This window comes from Balearica regulorum, chromosome 4, assembly GCF_011004875.1.
Source record: "Balearica regulorum gibbericeps isolate bBalReg1 chromosome 4, bBalReg1.pri, whole genome shotgun sequence".
NCBI classification, from domain to species: Eukaryota; Metazoa; Chordata; class Aves; order Gruiformes; family Gruidae; genus Balearica; species Balearica regulorum.
The window spans coordinates 24,082,421-24,105,775 of NC_046187.1; the positions used below are offsets into that span (position 1 = coordinate 24,082,421).

Genomic DNA, 23,355 nt, shown 5'->3' on the forward strand with positions numbered 1-23,355 from the left:
ATAAGAACTTGACCTACGGCTTAACACCTTTTTTGCATAATGTCGTGCAACTTTTGCTCTGGATAATAGCTATGTTGACTACCCTCCAGAGATCATCCTGCAGTTGTTTGGTTTCAGGCTCCCTCTTTGCAAAAGACATAAAAAATACCCCCGAGTTGCAGACCTGCTACAGGTATGAGCTCTGTAGCTCTGTGGTATGCAGTTCCTAGTCGGAGAGGCGTCTTTGCTGACCTGCGTTTGACAGCAGGCAATACAGAATGGGAACTCTGGAATTGCAGAACCTCATGATCTGTGTTTGGCCTTGCACTCCTTGGAAAGATCATGTCAGTGACCAGACTCTTGTTCACTGTAAACAATTTCAAAACTTCAGAAGTGCTGGAAAGGATATTTAGAGGTCACCTGGCCGTTTCATCCATCTCCAAAGGAAAATTAACATTAATGGTTTAAGCAAGGATGAAGGTTGTATGGTGGATATCACATATATAACTGCCTCATCTATTTCAAACTAACTTTTGATTCTTACTAAGATTAATGACCCTGTATCCCCAGCCTTCCTTTTGAAGAGTTAGGCTCCAGGCCTCTCTCATGCCTGGATCTCTTCCTTTCCCTGACTACCTGGTTCTTGAGACCATCCATACACATTGCTTCAGCATCATTAAGCCACCAGCAAGCAGGTATCAGCTTGATAGCAATCTCTGGACATCAATTTGTGAAGAAGAGAGGGTTGATATGGAAAGGTTTTCTGCAGGTGAGGGATTGCTGAAACAACTAGTGAGTGCTACTTAAGAATGGTGTCTCTCAGATACTATGTCATAGATAGGTTTTTCAGGATTTGCTCTTTCCTCACAACTCTTTAGAATATACGCTGGGAAGGCAGAAACTCTCAGACTTATCTGAACCAAATGCATTTCAGATGCTTTTATAAAAAAATTGTGTTTTTTTCTGAAGCTATCTTGGAAGAGTTCAGATATCCGGGCAGCCATATGATCCACTATAGTTCCTGTGAGCTGGAGAACATTTCCTTAGTCTCATATAGCTATATCTTTCTGTACCAGTTTTCCACATACAGGCATACATTCGGCTATCATAGGTGTGGATGTGAAGTTGGATTATCTCCAGATCAACTGGTTTCTGCTAAACATTTGGGATAGCAAACACAGCCTTGTTTGACTAGCTTTCATAACTGGATACATATAACACAAGATGGAGTTTTAATCTGGCAGTACAGTATTGCTGCTGATAGCAATGGGATGAGATCCTATCCTTCTGACTGTTTAGCTAGTTTTTCCTGTGCCTATCATAAGCTAACTTTTCCTTTTCATCTTGAATCCTAAAAGCTGCTGGACAATGCCATCACCCAAAATGATGGTAGCCAAGAAATGGCACTTCATTGTGGGAAGACTGGAGGGATACTTCCTAATCATGTCCTATTTCAACAGTAAAACATACCATATGTATGTGGTACTTTTTTATGTCTGCGTGCTTTATAGTGATCTTAACTGCTGTTTTAGAAACAGACTCAATTGGGGAGTTGTAGACGCCTTGGTATTTGCATTGATGCTATTCATTTTTTGTTCTGTGCAGTAATACAATGTTTTCAGTTGTTTCTTTACCTGAATCATCAAGATAAAGCGTTTTCATGCGCCTATCAGGTTTACAGCCTCCTGGGGCCCACGGGCTCAGGCTCCATAGAACGCACAGCTGTGGCTGATATGAGAAGGATTTGCAGAGCTAGTGTAAGGCAACACTGCAACAGTCACAAGTGGCCCCTCTTTAACTCCACCGCATCACACTTCGATTACTCAAAGCGTTTCTCTACCTCACTGCATGCAATAGCTTTTGCTGTGGTACAATAGGAATAGCAGAGCCTCAGAAAGCTGTGTGGATCTGAGGGGCCAGCCGGTTCTGCACTCCCTCACTTGGCTTTATCAGTGGAAATTCCTTCCTCGCTGATCGAATGACCGAGGGAAAATTATCTCTTTTTAAAACAGTTCACATTTCTTTGGATTCAGTTTCAAATTGGCATTCTTAAGCTTATCACAGACCATTTGTAAATGCACTAGTTCTTGACCGAAAGATTTAGCATGTACCAGATTTGTTATCCGTCTAGGACAAACAGTCTGAAAGAGGCACATGCCATACAGTACATTCTCCATGAGCCATTTAAAGGTAGCAAGAGCATTGCATAATCTAAAGAACATTATTTAAAATTGACAGAACCTTTACCCTACCATAAAAGCAGCCTTATTCTGGGGCTTTTGGATTTATTTCCATGTTCACCTAGCCACTTAAGATCAGTGTAGAAATCCAGCTAACCTTTCTGTAACATGAAAAGTATCCAAACATGGGCCAAATGTCTGTCCAATACAGCGTGGCTCGGGCACAAAATCCGCACATGGTCCCTTCCTGAACAGAGCAAGAATCAAATGACAGGAGGCAATCGCTTGGTTCACTACTTCAAATCCCCTTCTCTCCTCCATTCACTCAGGGTCACAAGCCCAGTAGTTGTTCAGGCTTGTCCTTGGCTTCTTGCTCTCTTTTTGCCTCCGCAGTATTTTTCAGTTGTTTCTCTCCGATTGACATTTTTTTTTTATTTTTTTCTACTACAGCGATACACAATACTACCAATATGTGCCTTGTCTTGAACAGGGTATGTCTGTGTGATTTGGATGAAGGTTCTTTTTGCTATATCTTTCCAGCACTACAGAAAAATCTTCATTACTTATGTTTTTCTTGATGAAAGCTTACTACTGTAGCTAACACTGTTGGCAAGTCTGCTCCCACTCAGAGGTAGTAGGGGCTACATGTAGCAAAGGATAGAAAACTCTTAAAGTAACTACTTAATCTTATATCATTCCCATCGTCCAGGTACCTTGTTATTTTCTTCCTACGGCAAATTGTGGCGGAAGCCTATGAATGGTTAGAGGATCATTTTTTTGTGCCAAATTGTGTTAAATCTTCTCTGAAAGGGAAACCAACTCAGCTATGTGCTTGAACATCTTTATATTGGTGTTACATTGTTACACAGCCAGCTGCAGTTAAAAACTTTCAATTAAAACACAAAGCACCAGCAGCACACAGAAAATTTTTCTGAGCCAATCATACTCCTGTATAGTCACAGTGATGCAACATGCTGATAGTCAGTATTACAGAGTGGTACTACCAAACCAGTGCATGACCTTGAAACCAAGAGAGCTGGTTTTTGGCTTCTGGTCCTTCAATTCACTCATCAAAACTGTAAAATCATGAAGGTGAGTTGACAGTTGTCCTGCTGAGCAGGCAGCTGCCCAAGGACAGCCTGCTCCCTGTGTGCTGAGCTGCTGGTAGATTGGGTTATGGTAGCAGCTTTGCTTTCACTGTCCTCTGTGTGTGAATCTGAACAAGAAGAAAAACTGGAAGAAATTGCCTGGCCCTTAGCCACCTCTTTACCTTAAAAAGCAGCTGGTATCTGTAGCAAGTTGTAACCACTGTTAGTCAAACTCCTGTCATGTTTTGTTTGCAGGAGGCAAATGACTGATATTTTCCTTTGACAGGACAACTGACTTGGCCACCAGATTTGTCTGGGCTTGTTGCAGCTATTTGAGTATCCAGGGAGGGGCCCAAAACAATACCAACCTTGAATCTCCTGGGGGAGCAGGGTAAATTGTTTCCATCTGGGACTGTATAAGCTTCTCTGGAGCCCTCTGTGCCGTACCAAGGCCCAGAGGCAGGCAGAGCCTGTACGCCAAGATTTCTGTACAGTAGAGGCATGTCCTCAATATTTCTAGCTTTCCTTTTGAATAGCATTGCAGGATGAAGGGAAGAGAAGTGCTTTCCATGCTTCTGTCCTCCCATCCTGCTGCAGAGTTTTCTGACAGCTGTGCCTAATCTCTCCCAGGGCTACCTACTGTAAGATGCTCCATGGTCCTGCTCCCAGGGCATCCGGACAGGGATTGGCTCTACCTGGTTCCCTTCCGCTGCACCTTTCCACTCAGGAGACCAGGGAGAAAGCAAGGAGGATGGGGCTGATGCTCATGTCTGTTGCCCGTACAATGGCAGGACACAGTACATGGAAACCTGGGAGCTCCCAGACACCCCAGCTCACAGCTTGAAAGGGGCAGGCGGAGCAGCCCCGCTGCCTTCTCCAGCATCGTAGTGGCAGAGGGACTTGGGACTGAGACTTGTTTCTTTGCTGCCTGTACTTCTGCAGGAGACTGCAGTAGTTGCAGCAATGGGATTCATCTGCCCCCTCTGCCTGAATTTGCCTTTTTTTTTTTTTTTTAATTTATTTTCTCAGAGGAAATAATAGATATTTTCCCCTCAAAAGTCACTGAAGCTATAGCATAGCTGGGCTATGTAACAGAAGCTTTTCTTTATGGCAGGCAGTTTTACCACTTTGTTAGAAAGAGACTGAGATTTCCAGGTAGATTTTTAAATTTTAATTTTCCCTAAGAAAAGAGACAGTAGGTACCATATGTCTTGTTTGCAGTAGTAGCTGCCACAAGTTCTTCTGAGAAGATTTCAAAATAAGACAAAAAACCCCAAGACAACCCCTACCCCAAGCTACAGAATCCCAACTAATATTGAAAAAGAAGCTGTTAATATTGATCCCTTGTGTACTGATAGTTAAACTTCAAAAATCAATGGAGAGGGAAGCTTAACTGGCTTTTCTGTAGTATCAGAATGCAAAGCTAAATCCCAAATGTAGAATTTTTACAGCTATAAATATAGGGGACAATTTTCAGACAATGTTACAATTACTGCTTAATTTCCTTTCCTTCAGGAGAAAGCTCCTATGAGGTGCACTTGGAAAGGAATCCCTGAGTGTAGTAGATATACTTCTGTGTGAACCAAGAAGTAGCTTTTCAGAGTGGTATGCGGAAAGAGTGAGACCAGCTGGATCAGTGAGGACCCCACTTCTGCCATCACTTCTTCCTTGAGTAACTTTAAACATTTGTCCCGTTTGTTCAGGCAAATTCATCTCTCAAAACATAAAGCTATTCCTGCACACAAGTGCTGGCAGGATCTGGGATCAGCAACTACACAAACATTGCTCTGGCAGTGGTCTCCTGAGTGTTTCTAGAAAAAATATAAGGCCTTGGTCCTCTAAGGTACCTAGGTGAGAAATCCACATTGCTAAATCCCTCTGAGGATCTGAGTGCACAGAATGAGTGCACTTAACTTACTTAACAAAGTAAGACTTTAAGGGCGTGTCTGGTTTTGTAGCCATATTTGTATTTCCTCCTTGTTTAGTTTTAGCCATTCAATGTTGTTCTTCACTTGCTCAATTGACTGACTCCTGGGCAATTCTCCTGCTCCAGCATTAGGGTATTTCTCAAAGAAATGTTCCATCTGGAAAAGAGAGACAAAAGGAATTGACATGAAGCAAATAACGCTGCTGTTGGGCAAATGGCTTTTTACAGGGACCTGGTCAAGGGCAGTTTTGGCTGGGAGAGATACTTAAGCTCAGGCTAGTGGCACTGGGATAGTTTTACAGTAACTCGTACTGCTTTACATATTTAGAGGATAAAAAGCCAAGTTTCCTGGCCAGTAGATTGTTAAATATATTGACTTAAACCCAAGTCAATATACCAAGTGCTGTCACCATACCTGCCAAAGCTGGAGTTCAGTGTTGAAGTTTTGAGTAATAGTTACTATTCGACCAAGGTTTCTGTCATTGATAGTGAATCTAGAAAAATAATTTAATAAGTTATATTTGATGCAAAGCCATAAAAAAAGAAAAGGTACAAGTAATTATCTGAAGCTTAAACGTCTAACTGTGCTACAAAAACCCACACACTCAGATTTCAGCATTTTTGGAAATACTTGAAAAATACTACTCCTATACAATATCGGTGCTGTTCTCAAATATGTTCACTAATGGAGTGATCTCTTCTAGGATATTTTTTTTTAAATTAATGACTTATTGTCTCATGCTGGAAATTAGATGTAATGCTGCTCAACAATACAAATGCTGTCCGGTTCACAGTTCTAGGCTTGCATGTGTGCTTTGCTTCTATGCCCTCACCAAGCACATGGAAAGGAGAAGGAAGGAGAGAAAAGTCACTCAAATAGGTAAGAGCAAATCTAAAAGGTTTGCTATTACTTCCACCATTTGTCTGTGTGTCTGCTGCTTGCTATTACCACTGAAGAAATAAAAAAAAATTTCTATACAGTCTTCTTGTTATGAAATCAATAGAAAGAGTGGAGACATGACTGACTAATTTCCATGCAATAACCACATTTCTGTGGCCTTGGTAGAACTTTCTATACTTTTTAATGGCCATTTATTGGTAGCGATCATTTAGGGAAAGAATGGTTTTCAAGTTAGCAGCAAAGTCCTTTTTGACAGCAGATATTTATAATTGCGTTGAATACACTTTCAGTTTTCATTATACTAAGGCCAGTGATTATACCTGTGTAGTGAAAATACAGAAAAGCATGGCATATAACAAAATATACAGATGGATGTAGACCTAAAGTTTCCAATGAGTTCATTAGCATACCTGTCAACTAAGTACTGCCAGTTAAGTCGTATCCAGTCCCAGGCCATTGTTTTCCCATAGGTGTTATACGAGATGTATCTCAGGACTGTGAACACGTCTTGGGTTTTGATGAAGCTGGTGTTGTAAATATATTTCAGATACCTAAGGGTAATGCCATAAGAATCGATGGGAGCCTTTAATGAAATATCGTGGAAAGCAAATAATAAGTTAACACTTTCAGTGTAGACTTAACTGGTGATGATGAGAAATAATACAATGCTAATGTCTATATTTCTTACGTATCTACCATCACAGTCTACAGCCCATGTCCAAGCAGGAATATTATTTTTGTCTGCAGTATTTTAAGGGTGAAGCACACTGATCTAAAACATAAGTATCTGTTGATAACTGTGTCAAGAGATAATGATATTGAAAGAAATCTAAGCAGTTAGTACTCTTTAGAAAGTAAGTAGGGTTTATGTCTCTAAATTACTTGAAAATAGCAAAAATCCATTATTGTTCCTATATTTTAATCAAGTAGTGGAAACAAGACTGGATCAGGCAGTAGTCCAGCCTGTTGGGGTAGCCAAGCACCCAAAAAGTAGTAGTCCAGACTATAAAGATCTTTTAGGGACCATAAGTACATACGCAGGTGACTTGCTCCTACTGAAATCGGTGTTGTTTGTTCTGAAACTCTTATCCACACAAAATTAAAATTCATTTGGGCATAGCATGCCTGCAAGTGCTGCAGTTATACTTCCAGTTACAGCAAAAATGATTTTGACTGACAAGAGTCGAGGGATCCCTCAGCACACACGGTTGCAGGGAGATGAGTAGTGTGGTCATGGCTTCACAGCAGCAGCTGCAGAAGAACACCCTTAAACTGTTGTGTGCTGGGATTGTCTTCTTTTCTCCTGTTTGCAAGGGACAATTTTTCTCAATGTGTGCACTTTTCCCCTTCCTTGTTATTTTAATAGTAAATTAAGAGACAAGTTCCCCCTGCTTTAGGGGGAATTTTTTATTTCTGCAAATATAGCCTGATCTAGCTAATTAATTAATGTCTTAATCATGTCAGCGATTAGTTATTGAATGGCTTTAGGTTACGGCTGTTGTGGTCACAAGAATTTAGGAATACATCTGCCTCCTACCACTATTTTAATTACTCTAACTCTTGTATTTAGTCTTCCTGAACCTCTTATACTTCCTTGTTTCATCTTGTTTAAACTTGGAACTCTTCTAGGCAGAGACTGCTCCATCTTATGATATTTAGGCAGGGCTCCAACAAAGTGGTGAACGGCCCTAGTGAAGATGTTTGCCTGCATCTCTGCTGCATCATACAACTACCTGCAAAGATAAGTTTAAAGAAGCTGGTGTGTCTATGGAGAGTGGCAGCCTGGGGACATGCTCACCCAGTCTGACAGCTGGACCAGCCTGGAGCAGTATCCAGACTCCCCATCACTGCCATGATGGCATGAATACGTCATTTCTGGTTCTAGGTCAAGTACCTCTGCACAGCACTTCAGCGAGCATTGCAACTTCACACGAATGCCTTTGTAGGACTGTTAGTAACGATTGCTCAAGGTTGTTTGCCTAATTTTGGCTACTTGGAAGGTAGACATCTAGTCTAAGCAAAGTCCCTCTGTAGCTAGTGGAGGATGACTGGCAACACCCAAAAGCGATTTTTCCCATTGATTTTAAGTCCCTTTCCTAGTCTGGGATAAACAGTGCTCTGGAGGTCCTGCCTCCCTTCACTGATTATAGAGGAAACATAGACGATTAATTTTCTCCTGATGCTTAACTATTAGGCAGCTAAAATTACACAGGGTGAGAGCACTGTTGGAAGAGCTGAAGGCTGTTGACTGTGTGCAGAAACTATCGTGTGTTCAATATCTTTCCACTAAAGGAACAAGGCTTTTTTCTACTATAGTGCAATCTCAGAGAGGGGTGTTAGATAACTGGTCTTGAAAATGTGTTGCATTCCTGATGCTGTAATCTGACAAAAATGACAGCATAGGAGAGAGGAGAGGGGACTGAGTAAATGGTGACCAGTTGCCTCTGTAGGGAAAGAAAAATCTTTGTGTGTTTAAACCACCTGTCCAAAAGGGTGATGTTCTTCACTGATGCCAGGCCATACAGCAGCTTTTCTTTTTCTTGAGCTAATGAAGTTTCTTGGTATTTCTCGAACATGTAATTCCACGATGACTCATTGCCTGAGTTCTGCATTCCATAGCGATACACCAGGAGTCGGAGATTTGCAGGAACACTAAAATAAAGAAACAGTACTTGAATATTCTTCCCCCTTTCTTGCTTGAGATCTGTGACCAAGTCACATGCTGTGTTCTTCACCAGCTATGAAAGCTGTGAGCACTCACGTTTTTCCTTGCAGCCATTGCTCAAATAGTTGAGAAGCATTGTTCAAAGATTCCTTATCATCCATACTGCAGGCAAAGTCTAGAACAGATGCACGAAGAAGCCTTTAAAAGAGAGGGAGAGAGAGATATTTTCCTACTGCTTAGGACTCTTTGAATCTATAAATAATATGAGAAGGAAAAAAAAAAAAGTTCAACCTCTCCAAATGGCTTCCAGAATCATTCCAGTGCAGTTGATCCACAATGGGTTTTACCAGGTAGCGAAAATATTCCTGAGGTAGAAAAAGGGGGCTGGTTACTTGTGTAGATTTCATTAAATAATAAAATATTTGTTTTCATAGTTTATCCTCCTTCATTTTTCCCAGAACTAGAATCTCTTAAACAAAAAGTAACACAAACATGCTCAAGCGCAATCTTTCCAGATCATGACAGCAACTCTCAATGCTTGCAATACTGCCGTGCAGATAGGACAAAGGCAACTTGCTTCTCTCCATCCTTGTCTGTGCTCCCAAATGAAGGTTGGGGTACAGCAAGGACACACTGCCACAACTGTTTTCCAGAGATAAAGCTGAGTTCAGGACATGCTTATTTTAGTGACCGTTAAATCATGTTCAGCATGTTAGGTCAACTAACAAACCTACTCAGTACCACATTGAGATATAGCCATCCTTTGTGCTGTGGACAGGTGTCAGAGATTTTGCCGCCCTATACATATTTCTTTATTGGATGCAGAAGAGCCTTGACTAACAAACGTCTGCACTGTGACTTATGGTGATGGATTATAAGAATAATTAGGCATAATTTCTTTCCTCCAAGTGCATAGCCCTGAATTGAGAATCTAGGTAATTCAGAGATCAGTACTAAGCAGTTTTCAGCACTTTTTTTAAGAGTACAGTAACAAAAAGTAAATACTGATAGCTCAGCAACATTGAAAATAATTTGAACTTCAATATTATTGCTATTACAGATCCTAAACTGTCAGATCCAGTGGTCCCATGCAGAAATGGTTTTTTTGCTTCATCACCTGAAACTGGGGATAGAGATTTGTATCATCTTCGAGCATGTTTGCGAGGTACGTTACAGATGATATAACTCTATGCCAAGGTAAATAGTCTGTTTCATTTCTTAGGTATTTTGTGAGGCCCAGGGGAACAGAGTAATTCACGAGTCCAGGTCTGTGGGGAGAAAACATAACTTATTTTATTTTAATGAATTTGAAGAACTTGCTTCTTTAAAGATATTAGAACACTATTTACTTTAGAAGGTCTGAAATAATAAATTTTGGGAGTAGGAAAATAGTCTGGAATGTAACTTGGGAAGGTGTTTTCCAAAGAGACCACTGAGGATCACTGTGGGTCAACGCCTAACCGCAAGAGCTCTCACTGCTGTGAGGAGGCTGCTCACATTGTACAGCAGCCCATTGTGCCCAGAAGTGGGTAGCCCTCAACTGGCTACATTAACTTCTGTCACAGAAAAAGGAATTGCTAACTCTGGAAACATCCTGAAAGGCTGAGAAGGTTCAGACTTACAGGCTGTCACAGAAGGTCGCATAAAGTTTATCTGTGTCAGCATGGCTGGGTACAAGAGCTAGAGGTTTCCAAGCAAGTTTCTAAACAAGATAGCTGAGGTGGTAACTTCCTAATGCCATGCTATGCATTGTAGGCATGCCTCTGATTTTCTGGACACCTAACTTCTTCTGGAGTGCTTCTATTATTGTTACTTACTTGGCAAAAGCACCCCTTTCTAAGACCTGTGCAATTAAAGCCCTCTTTACTGCCACTGAACTGAAGTGGAGCATTTCTCTTGACTGCGTTGGTACTGCAAGTTGCCAATGCATACTTGAATTTTCCCCTTTTGGAGGACAAAATAAGCCAATAAACAATTAAGACGTGTAACCAATTCAGAAATTTTCTTTCAACCACCTGAGTTAATACTAATTAATAGGCAATAGAAAGTGAAAAATTTGTGTTGAAGTCTCTGCAGAAAATTAGTGTACCTGGCTAAAGAAAAGGCATCATCCAAAATCCCTGCACGGTCAGCAGCTGAAAAATCCTGTGTGAAAAGAGGAAAAGAGTGATCAAGAATATGTAGATTATTTGCAGAAAAAACAGCCTCTACAGACCTCTGTAAGAGATCTATAAGAGACAGGTTAATGTTAACTCACTCTGTGGTTGCTGACCAGAAGAGTGTTTAACCTTTCCCAGTTTTGACTATCATAATTCACTCGATAGAATCCAATGTGATCTGGATTAATGTTCACAAAAGTATTAGGAGGCACTTGTATTGGAATTCCTGCAAAACAAACAAAGAATTTGTGCATCTTATGAATAAGACACAGAACTCACTGGAGATTCCCTGATTAATATTTGGTTTTAATGAATATAAAAATAATTTTATTTATTTCATTTTTTTTAAATGGCTGTGAGTAAAGGTGAGTTATTATATTACTTTAACAAATGGCAGCACTTGTCTTAGAATAGTGAATTGTGGTAATTACTTGGGCCAGCTAGTTTGTTAAATTTAAAAAGGACAACATTGTGATTAGGGAGAGGATGGTGAAAATTAGTGTAACGCTAAAAAGTAAAAAAAAAAAAAGTAAAGAAACAGTTCTTGCAAATATATCTTTTAAAAGGTTTTTAATCGTCATGATAACTATTAGTTTTGAAGTTCTCATATTTTATTCTCCATTCATTTCATTTTTCAGTTTATTTCAACTAACTTTTCAAGGGTTTTCTTCCCTGTACTCTTCTCTGATTCAATTTTTGTAGTTAGATAAAGGAATTACAAAATAGGCTGCGACTTTACTCAAGCACTCATGTTTAAGGAATTTCCTATTTAAAATGAGTCCTTGAAAAATGTTGCTTTCCCAGAAGCTTGGCCTGGTCCAGTTGGTGCTGCTAGTTATGAAAGTTTTTCTATCGTCCGTTGAAAGCAGTGGTCTTCAATCTGTGCTTTGAGGGTAGCTGGAGCTAAAAGCACTTTTCTGTTTGGATGACCCATACAAGGTATTTCAAAAGGCAATTTTCCCCTAGAGTTGCTGTTTGCTGTACTAGCCAAGATTTTTACGGATGTAGAAGGAAGTACCTAATCATGCGTTTGCAGGCTTCATCAAGTTAATAGCCCCTTACAGCCCACCATAATGCATTGTGGAAGTTAGAGAAGGAAAATTTCTTTGTGTTAATCTCTGACTTGTATCATGACATAAGACTTTTTTGTTTGCTTTTGCCTGGATACTAAAAGCAACCAGGTAAAAAAAAAAAGCAGAACAAAAGACAAATTAAATTTTAAATAGGTAACATTCAAGCAAGTACAGGAAGAGAAGAGCTGATTGTGATATTTCTGAAATGCCAGCATGTGATGAAATTTAAAAATTCAAAAAGTCAGTAATTATTTTTCTTTCTTTTCCCATTTTTTCCCCATTTTTGGCCACTAGAGTTGTAGAATGAGAAATTCAGATTGGACTGCATAATGGAATTCCTGAAATCAGCATTAGAACATGTGTTCAATCATTTGTAGCTCTTTTTCTTTAACTGAACTCAGCTAAAGTAAACTTGCCAATTTACTAAGCTGCAGATGGGTTCATCAGACTCCCAATTCACCTCTTTTCTTCGACTCAACAAAGGGCATATCTAAGTCCCATTGATTTTAGTACATCATAGTTAAGAGTATGTTTCGATGCTTCCTCAAATAGGACTGGATTTAAACACATGCTTAAGCAGTTTACTGGATTGGGCCTAAATTGGTACAATGTATGTATAGGGGAAATAATCATCTTATTGCAGAAATGACTGTTAACTTCAGCACAACCAAGCTGTGTGCTGGTTCCCAGATCTGAAAACTGAAAAGCATGAAAGTTAGTTCTGTGTTTTATTTATTGTTAAGGACATTAAAAAGCTTTATCCATCCATTACTCTTAAAAAAGAAGGGGAAGTTTACCTGCAGAATCTGATACGTTGTAGAGATTATAATTTGTTGAATTCCCGTGTTTCCATTTCACTGGTATATTCCATTTGTAACTGAAATTATTTAAAGGGAAAGAGAATCAAATGACATTTGAAACCAAATGCTAAAAATAAAACTCTAATGTATCTTTTTATTTGTTTTGATGCTTACATCTTTTATGAAGCTAGCTGCGTGCTTATGGATGTATATGTTTACCAAATATCCCTTGCAACAAAACACAATGTTTTACCAATAGCTGTTTATGTTGTGAAGGCGTTCTGTGCTATGATACTCTATTCAGGCAACAAAACGTCAGATATTGGTGTGGTATGATTGGGGCAGTGATATTCCCTGAAAAGCAAAATAAAAAGCATGAAGTTTCTGAGCATGTTTATGCTCTAGAGATGGGGAAGAGCAGTAGCTTGTCTTAATACTTTGTATTTAGCAATAGCTCTCAAAATGCATCTGGTGGACTGAGCAAGAGAGTGGAGATTTTGTCCAGTGCCTGATGTTGACGTATTAGTCAAGTTAATGTGATACTGTGTTAATTACATGCCTAAAGCTGCACAATTTATCTGTGGGGTTTTTTGTTTGTTTGTTTGTTTTTAAAATCAGTGGAACTGCTAGGTCCATGCCCTTCTGAATGCAATCTTCACCTCTTGGTGACTCTGTATGCTGGGGAGGGTAATAATTACCCATAATCAGAGATCATGTGAATGAATTTCCATTGTGCTATACTGTGTAGCTTATTACCACAGCTCTGGAACATGCAGCCCTGCTAAGCAGTATCTTCATGTCATGTCAGATAATAATCTACCCGGGTACAAAGCAATTAATTTAGTAAAATATGTGGATGGTTGGTATTAATGTTGATGTGTCTAGGGCTTTGTGCAGACACCAGTTAATCTTTGCAACGCTGACTTGAAATCAGTGGTTAAGTATTATGGAACCTTTTTTTACAGATAGGAAAAACTGAAAGAACTTAAGGAACCACTGTGATACAGTCAGCAGGACCTCTTGCCTTTTCCAGCCTATTTTCCTTCTCCAGGACAACCCTAATTCCTCCATTATAAAGCACTGGGAGCCAAATGTCACCTTACCTCTTGCTTTTTAATCCCTTGAATACATTCAGGGCATAGGTACAGGCTCCTCAGTCTGGGGCATGCTCAAGATGAAGCCGAGACATTTGGGCTGGAAGGGAGCCATGGCACAGCCTGACCAAGACTGTGACCAGGCCGTCAGGGAAGTAGGATGGCAGAGCATGCTGTGAGCGTACCTGCACATTCACCTGGATAGGACTGCTAAAATTATTAAGCCCTTTTGAGCAGTCAACTGCTGTTCCATGTTAGCATATTACAGTCCACGCCAGGGAGATTTTTCTTCCACATTAAACCCCCTGGTGACTAGCGCTACGGGAAAACCTGAGTCATCTTTACAACCCTGGATGAAGTGAATGGTCTTTAACTTCCAGAAAATACCAAAATGAAAGCTATGGTATGTCCTGCTGCCTCCAGGAAGAAAGATCAGCTATTGTTTTGTATCTTCTAAACAAAAAAATATTAACAAATTCATACACTTCTAAATTTTACTAGTTCTCTTAGGGAGATTACTGCCATGGAATTTAGAGAGGTTATTGTTTGGCTAGAAGCCTCAGTATTGTGTTTCCCCAAGAGAAAGCCTATAAAAGGTGTTTTGTGGTTGTGGGTTGGTTTTTTTTTTTTTAAACCTTGGGTTTGTAAATGCATTTTATGAGGGGAATTTTATTTAGTTTTCTTTATATGTTCCTGAGATTACATACATAAATACTTTTCCTGAGAATAAGATACAATAGCTGTGTCCTGTTAACTGTGCATATTGAGGGGGTGTTCCTGACATGCTATGCTGTAGCTACATATTTGCCCAGCAGCACTATTTTAAGAACACAAGTTTTTGAACTTCCATTTCTTTTGAGTGCCAGCATGCAGGAGAGGACTCTTTCAAGCCAAACAAGCTTGAAACAAGCAGGCAGTTCAGGAGATTATCCCTGCAAGGTTCAGAGAATAAAGCATACACAAGGCTTGGAGTTTTCATTGCTTAAATCAAAACCCTGCACCTGGACATGAAATAGGCCAATCCTATCTGGGGTAGGAGCTCTTCAGCAGCTTCCTCATCCCTGTCTGTGAGGATGGAAAGAGGAGGTACTGATTTTCAGTGGACTGACTTTTAGGCAAGGGAGTAAGTCTGTTCCAGGATAGATAATATCAGCATTATAATATAGATTACGGCATTTTATTTTAAAAAGTCATTTATAAAAACTACATATTCAGAAACAAATTCTCCTCTCACTTTGGGAATAGCAGGAGCAATGCACAGCTCAGCTTCTTGACAGGTTAAGGTAGGAACAGTGCTGGAGTTTCTACTCAAGAAATGACAAATGGCAATATACTGTAAGTCTTGAAGTCAAGAAAAAGTAGGATTCCTGAGTCTGCTACCTCAGAGCATAGTTCAATAAGTCAAAAATTTTAACACAAAGAAGTATGTTTGCCTGAACGGTCTGTAACACCAGCCTTCAGATGGCACAGCGCTGTAGTTGGTAGCTAGAGTTGCTTCAAAAGCCTGCAAACTTTTCTTCTTATGTTGGAAGAAATATAACATTGCAAATACACAGGTAATTATCTCATCCCAACTCTTTTGATACCTATCCAAAACTGCCAATACCATGGGCCTTCTCATTGCTCAAGCTTTTTCTTTTTAATCAGAATGAAATAAAGTGTCCACAACTGTTTCTTCATTTTCTCCTTGATCTTGCTCTTAGTACTAAAATAACTAGTAGAAGCTAATGGAAAATTGCATTTGGGTAGATTTTAGTTCTGGTTCATACAGGCAAGTTTTACTGGTTTAGTTGATTGGGTTAGTTCAAGGAATGAAACCTTCCTAATATGGGTTAATTTGAATCCCTTTCACTGAAATGTTAGCAGAGTTGTATTGCCTCAAAATTGGGGCTGGCTAAGAATATACACAATGCCAGCTCTGAACAGTTATTCAGCTGGTTAATGCCATGGTGCAGCCGAGCCATTTTTCTGTGCAGGTCCACCAACCAAAAGGTAGTGTTCATCTCTCCTCAGGCTGTCATCTGTAAATTAACAAATATGCTCCTATACAGTATACCAACTGTTTTGAATAGGGTAGATGAATGTCTGCAGCTGGCTGTCTGGTGACATAACAGCCCAACATGACTAACTTTGGCTAGATAACTATCTTTTAGATGGCTAAAATTAAGCAATACCATCCTGAGTTAAATAGGAAAAATACCTCTTGACGAGGATTAATAACATTTATACATGACTAGCTATTTCACAGTAATTCATGTTTTTAAGACATGCAGAGAAGACCCTGTATTGTATGTGAAGACCCTGTGATGTATTATAGATCCTATACCATACAGGAAAAGGAATAAACTGTCATGGTATAAAATACCTGGATCATGGTATCTGATTTCTGGACAGAGACAATTTTGTGTCAGTTTTCCTTAGTCTGGCAGACTATTATTTGCAGTGGTTTAGCAGATGACTTGCAATCATCTAAAGTGTTCAGAATCATAAGATCTTCTGAGAGACCTTGTCCAATTTTGGTCTGCTGTGTTTGAGAAAGAAACCCTGAGAAAAAGGGCTGATGTTATCCAAAATTTGAAATATATGTATCTAGCTTCCTGCTGGTTTCTTTTTAAAAACAAATGCTGAGAGTAAGTTTAGCAAGAATGGGTATAACACTGCCTACATGTATGTCAGTTGGGGATAGTATCTGCACAGTATTTCTACGTGTTTTGGACAGACATTTACAGCAGGAACTTACCCAAGATCAGAAGGAGGATGAGAAGCATTTGCATTGGGATCCAAGAGAAAACGTTTCTGTGTGAATACCGAATTACTTCCCATCTCCAAAACAGGGTAACCCATCTGCCTAGTCCATGTGTCCATAACTTCCTTCACAGGTTTATTACTTGCCTATGAACAATGGGAGAAGGTTGCAGTGAAAAAGCAAATTCAGTCCAAAGAGGAAGAAAATAAATATCTCTGATATTGAGAGGAAGAAGAGCAGAAAGGGACAGAGGAAAGAACTGGTTCAGTACGAAAAATACTCCATTAAATCCTTTTATGGTGCCAGCCATTGAAAGAAGGAATAAGCAGGAAACCTGAGAATTATGTGTACAGAGCACTGGCTGGTAACATGGACAAGAAATACTGAGGAACCTTTGAGGTCCCTTGCATGCTCTAAGATCTTTCAAATTTTTTTCAGAGGAAATAACCAAACAGGACAGAAAGGACATAAAGAGACTTTTCAAAGCTGTAATTCTCCTTGCAGCGTGCCCTGTTTTGAGTGTGAAGGAGGACCCAGTATTAACCACCAGCAGCTGCATTAATGTAAAATTTGATCCATTCTGTGTACTGTGAACTTCCATCCTAGAGACTGGAGCTGAACAAAGCTGCCACTGCCTCCCAGGCTGCCATTTTGGAGGGGAGGGAGCTAGGATCACTGTTTCCTTCTTCAGACAAGGTAGATGACTTGCAGATGCAGAGCACCGGAGAGCACCCACAACTTGGGCTCTGTGAGTGTCCACAGTAGTGGAAGGAAAGGAAATATCACCAGTGAAAGAACCTGGTAGTATGCAGGTGGGCTTTTGGGGGTAATGAGATAGATGGGAAGAAACAATCCAGCCTCAAGGAAAAGGAAAGATCAGAAAATGGTGGCACAGAGAATGACCCAACTGGGACTCAGAAGCTGGAGAGAGAGATAAGCACCAAAATTACTTGGGAATGGGTATTGTTGAGAGCTTTCAAACAGCTCAATCTGGTTAGAGATAAGGGAGAGTATGGGGTGTATGTGTGTGGTGGATGAGGGGTGTTTTCACCCATGAAATGAGTTGCAGGGGGAATGTTTCAATAGCAGGCTGTTTGTAGCAAAGCCTCCTTTCTTTTTTAATCCACTCCCACAATCATGTGCCAAAAAATGAGGAAATAGTATATATTTGCTAGAAGTAAGATGTGTTGGAATATACTGTGAGACTGCCTAGCTTGTGATGTCTCACTGATAGAAGAGCTACAGAATATAAAAGTTTTGGGAAACTGAAATCAGTGGATGAGTTATGAAACACTTATTAGCAAGGGTTCGGGTTGCTGCAGAACATACCTCTTCTAGAGCTTCCCAAAATTGTTGTGTCTTGGCATTCTGAAAATGGTGTTTCTTCAAATATGCCTAGAGAGAGGTAGAAGACTGTGAAAATACTACCAAGTCTTCTTCTTTGCCTATGGAAACAATACATATATTCAAACAGGATCAGCTGTACATGGGCAGTAGTAGGATCAATACTCAGGTGATGAAGTTCCTTTGCTTTCCAATGTATCCTGTAATGCTAAATTCAGCATTTTCCAGTGTGACTTGCTAGTATGAAATAGATTTGTACTTGAAGAGTTCTTTGTATTTTGTTTGAATGGCCACCAGCATACCCTGCTGCAAAGTTCTGTCTAATGTAAGAGGTTGTTTAGAAGGAGAAAGCTATTTCAGATTTCACTAGCTGCGAACTCGGAGTGGAAGTAGGAAAGCCTAGTCACCTCTAAGTTGTAATCAAAATGACTTTTACAAGGAATAATGGTATTCGGCTAAGTGTTTGTACTTCCTAAACACTGTCCCTGTCCAGTGTCTTACCTGCTTGCTTAAGGAATGCTTTCCTACCCTGTCATCTGGATCCTGGTGATGTTTAGTCAGCAGATGGTGCTGTTTGTTTCACTGTTACACACAGCTACCTACTTTAATGTTCTTGAAGGCTCTGAGTAGAGGGGAATTATTAGTCACTTGTGGACAAGGTGGCTGTATTTTTCCATCTTTCGGAACTGTTCTTATTGAATATATGAAAGGAAAAATTAAGGAAAATACAACCATCTTGTAGCAGCCCATAAATGTGCGCCTTCCAGGAGGAAGGGAGATAAGAACAAATGTGGTAAATCTGCACTGTAACTCTTCAGAGATGACAGATGTCAGTTCAGAGGAAAGGGCTGATAACCTTCCTCTTTCTGGGAGGGCTCCTTTCTCCCATTTTTTTCTTTTCATAATTGTGTAGCATCATGTTTTTTCCTCCATGAGAAAGGACTATGAACTATGCAGCATCTCTCTTTTCTACTCCCCATTACCTTGGCTCTCTAGGGCTGGGTGCCCCAGCATCAAGTCTGAGGCCACGGATGAGCTTGTAAGATGTAAAAGTGCATAGCAGGCTTGGGTGTGTTGGAGCACTGTGGCCATATGAAGCTGCACAGAACTGAATGAGGGATCCTAGTTGACAACAGGATAACAGCAGGGTGGAGGAGGTTTCTCCACTAAAAGCTGTCATAAATTTAGGTCCTCACTGGCAGGCTATAAAATCTTCATGCAGTTCACATTCCTGCTTCTTGGGAGCATGAAACTTCTTCCCCTTGACGTTGTCCACTCGGTACTGGAATGAATTAAATACTTTTTCTACTAATACCAGGATCTCTGATACTAACTTTTTGAATAACGGCTTTGCTACTGTCACAGGAGGATGGGCTGCATTTCTGGCATCTTTTGGTGCCAACCTTACCTGACAGCCTTTCTGGAAGAGATCCGGTGTAATCCAGTCTTGGAGCATTCTGAGGATCGATGCACCCTGAGGACAAAGAAAAAGGGGAGAAGGTCATTCCATGCTGCTCTAACACTGGACTTACGTTCACCTTAAAAACAACATGTGAATGAATTTGTTATAAGGTAAAAATAGAAACCATCCATCTGACTTAGGGAGTGTTTTTCCTAATTCTTCCATGGCATGGCATGTCTGCCTGCTGGAGCTTAATTCTGGATGTGAGAGTTGGTTTTTAGCTGAGATCAGATGCCTGTTTCCAAGTTCAGCTGTGGTAGGGGAAGGGCTCCCGAGCCCACCTGCTGGGGATTACTGTCCCACCACTCTGCTGGTTTGTGTGAGCAAGTCTCCCTTTTTCACTTTGAACAGGATGGGGTGAGGGCAGCTGGGGCACTAGCCCTGTCCAGCAGAACAGCCTGATAGAGGAAGTGACTTCTACTGAACACCCAACAGGTAGGGAACTCCAAAAATGCTGCAAGTCTGGGGCTTTACATGTTGGGGAGGCCATCTCAAGATTCAGAATGAGCTTTGCTGAGGACTGTTGTATATGCTTTGGCCTCTGAAGCAGGGTAGAATTGAGATCAGAGGAGTTACTTACTTGAATGTCTCAGAAAAAACCAATTAGGACCTTGAGAGAAGAAAGAAACAAAGGGAAGACAGGGGAGAGAAATAGAAGAGTCACATGGAAGAAAGAACAGTATGGGCACAAAGTGATGAAAAACAAAAGCAGTAAAGCCAATCTAAAATGCAAAATATGATTTTAGGATTAGCATGTTTTCATTTTCTGAACTAAATCAAAGGGCAGCTGAAAGCCTAATGCTATGAATGGTTTAAAAATCCAGTTGTCCCAGGAAAACAAGAATGTTATCTGAATTCTCAGTAAATTCTGTCTCCTCTATTTACATGTCTGAGAATAACAACTTGGCTGCATGAGTCACAGCAGAGGGACTGTTTGAACAGATATGTCTTAGACTGCTCTCCAGACTAATGTTGCAGAGGCAAGGTGGTCAGCAGATGACTCTTTTCTGATATAGTAATTTAATGTTTTTGCCATGAAATATGTTCAAAAACGATTCAGTAAAATTTAGAACAGATATCCATTAATGATAATCATAAGGCTGCTTATGATTAATGGTGATCATAAGGCCCCGTGTGTGCACTAGGGTATCTCAATTCCTCAGCTTTGTCTATCAACCACTTCTTATCTGATACCACCTCTCATAAACTGTCCCCTCCCATTTATATTAAAAATCAGAGTAGAATTACAGACTTGTGCATTTTGGAACAGCGGAGATTTCTTTTGCTTTAAATTGCAATGTATAGTTAGCCCCTTGCATCTTCTACTACTGCTTTTCAGTCTCTTCCTCCTACTCTTGTCCCAACTCTATAGTTCATGATGGAGTGTGTTTGAGAAAAACTCATGCTAACAAAATCACTGGTTATAGGAACTCCAGTGTTTTCATAAATTTAGTTTCTTTCAACTATTTGGGGAAGTTCAGGAAAGTGACCTTGATTTGAATAGCTGACTTTGTCTGATGAGGGTGTGTGGAGTAGTCTTTTATCAACACCCACATAACTTCTAGAGAGTTGTAGTAATTGCCAAGTATATGACAAGACCACACGTGGCAGAAATGTGGAATGTTTAATCCTAAGCTTCTTTAGTTGGGAGGTTCCAAAAATGTGGGGGTCCAAGAGCAAATTTTTAGCTGAAGTATCTGTTTTCTGAAAACGTAATTAATGTTTGAACTCCAAAGACAAAATCTCATTGTCAATTTTAATACAATCTTTCAAACAGAGAGGATTAAACTGGAAAAGAGATGAGGTGCAATTACTGTTGAAGAACGGATTAAAAAAATTATATACATTAATTTTGTAGTCACCAGCTCTACTCTAGTACCTCTTTCCTAGGCACATAATGCCCTACTGATCATACAGCAGTCAGAGGTTACCTTACAGAATACACTGCAATGACTCCACAAACCCTTAGGCAATTCATTAGGGTTTTAGCATTGTATAAGCTCTGTAATTGCTCTGGTAAAACTAACAGAGAGCATTCCAAATTATGCTTTATTTGTTTAGTGATGAATATTATCATGAGGAGATTGTTTTTATAAGAAAAATGCAAAAGAGAAGCCAAAATAAAGCAAAAAAGAAACAAGTTAATTTTGTCACGCATTTTTATATAAATACCAACAGTAATTTGAGCTAAATCTACGTGAAGACTTTCTCATTCAAGCCAAATTATATCCCAAGCCAAATTATATCCCAAGCAGACTGTTCCCAAACAATGCATGAGTCCTCAAGTGTTTTCGCTTAAAAAAACCCATGAGTTCATGTAGCAATTATCTAGGCACAAAGAGACGAGTAAAAGCTAGGATTTTTTTTTTCCATTGTTTTTTCAGACTGTACAAAAGTGTGTCTCTTGCTTAGCTCACCACTAAAGTACATTTTTGTCCAGAGTATTTGATTTAGCTCTGTATGTTTCTTGACTTTAGTTAGTTTGATTTAAGAACAGTGTTACACAATGCAGGTTTTCACATAGTTTATGATTTGACTGTGAGGCATTTATGATGCAATAAATACTGGTTGTATTGTTGGATAGAGCATTGAACAATTGAAAACAGAAAACTTGATGGAAATGGATGGATCAAGTCTAGCTAATAAAAGTAATATCTATGGCTACAGACTCCAGCACAGCTAAAGCTAAAAGCAATGCAATACATACTTTATGTTTAGCTGATAATGGGAGCTTGGAGGGAAAGCAACAAGCAGGATTTAATAATGGTGGATTTTGTGCATTCAGTGGAAACTTGTTGTGGCATCAGATAGGCACTGACAGAGTCATACAAGAAGCTTGTCAACACAAACATAGTGTAACAGAGTCAGAAGCAACATGGTCTGGGAGATGGCTGACCCAAGACCCAAGGGATTCTTCCAGTCAGTTCCAGCTGGCTCCTGAGAAAGACATTATAGCACAGGTCCCCACCACAACTAACAGGGACAGCCCAAGGATGAGCAAAAACCTTGTCAAATACCCTGGGCTACAGACTAGTGTTCTCCATGCCAGTCCTGAACTCCACAGCTCTCAGTGAAATGTGGAGCTAACTTGTCTCTCAATTTAGGGACAGTGGCAGCAGAGGCTGGTGGTAGCCCGTCTGTCTTTGCTAAGGCATCTTGGGTGGCTGGGATACTGTGAGCAACATGAGATAAAAAGTTACTTTCCTTTTTTCACTGCTTGTTTCCCTGCCTTGCTTCCTCAAACTAGAAGTTGTACAGCCCTGAAGGTGTGAGGAGGAAGTGAGAGAGAGGACATTTGGACATCTGCCCTTGTATCATCTCCCCATGCATGAGGCTTAATATTATTGGGCTGCATCAGCATGAGGTAATGAGAAGGGGCTGTGCTAAGTAGCTGGTTTAGCATAATTGAAAAAACGACAACTCTAGTGGCAGAATCTGCTGACACTGCTATTGCCTTGCTCTTCTTCATGCTGTGAGCAGCCTTGCATGGCACACAGCAGCTAACTGGGGCTCTGGCCACACCGCTCCTCTCACAGTTGCTTTTGACTGAATCATCACTGACAACAGTCAGGATTGTCCCAGAAAAAAGATCTGCACAGACACAGCCCACGTGGGTTAGGAGTTATGATTACGACCTCCCCTGACCTTTATGTCCTTTCCCAAGCCTCCACTTTCTTTGTATCCAAAGTCACAAGAGAAGGATATCCTACCTTACTGTAGGATATCCCATCAAACACAGAGGTGATTTCAGCTGGAGATGATACGTCGACCACAATTGGGTGGGAAGAGAGCAAGGAGTCATCCTTCATTACAGGAAGCACATCATCAATTAAAACCTGTTCAAGCTGAGAAAAAGAAGATGTTAGAATAGAAACAAAGGCAGGACTATATGCCTAACTTCACAAAATAAGTAGCTTGAACTGGAGGTTCTCTAGGG

General features: G+C 40.2%; 1 protein-coding gene across 1 annotated transcript in view; it reads right to left on the reverse strand.

Annotated features, from left to right (window-relative positions):
• Positions 1 to 4,405: 4,405 nt before the first annotated feature.
• Positions 4,406 to 23,355, reverse strand: part of ENPEP (glutamyl aminopeptidase) — a 38,256-nt gene continuing 19,306 nt past the window's right edge. Inside the window, exons 7-20 of the mRNA XM_010310961.2 lie at positions 23,129 to 23,263; positions 19,365 to 19,430; positions 17,942 to 18,007; positions 16,607 to 16,758; positions 12,770 to 12,849; positions 10,998 to 11,125; positions 10,830 to 10,885; positions 9,858 to 10,008; positions 9,032 to 9,105; positions 8,837 to 8,938; positions 8,557 to 8,727; positions 6,486 to 6,626; positions 5,590 to 5,668; positions 4,406 to 5,331 (exon numbers count right to left, since the gene is read on the reverse strand). Coding sequence (XP_010309263.2) covers positions 5,182 to 5,331; positions 5,590 to 5,668; positions 6,486 to 6,626; positions 8,557 to 8,727; positions 8,837 to 8,938; positions 9,032 to 9,105; positions 9,858 to 10,008; positions 10,830 to 10,885; positions 10,998 to 11,125; positions 12,770 to 12,849; positions 16,607 to 16,758; positions 17,942 to 18,007; positions 19,365 to 19,430; positions 23,129 to 23,263 — 1,551 coding nt within the window. The 3' untranslated portion in view covers positions 4,406 to 5,181. The remainder of the gene's footprint in view (positions 5,332 to 5,589; positions 5,669 to 6,485; positions 6,627 to 8,556; positions 8,728 to 8,836; positions 8,939 to 9,031; positions 9,106 to 9,857; positions 10,009 to 10,829; positions 10,886 to 10,997; positions 11,126 to 12,769; positions 12,850 to 16,606; positions 16,759 to 17,941; positions 18,008 to 19,364; positions 19,431 to 23,128; positions 23,264 to 23,355) is intronic.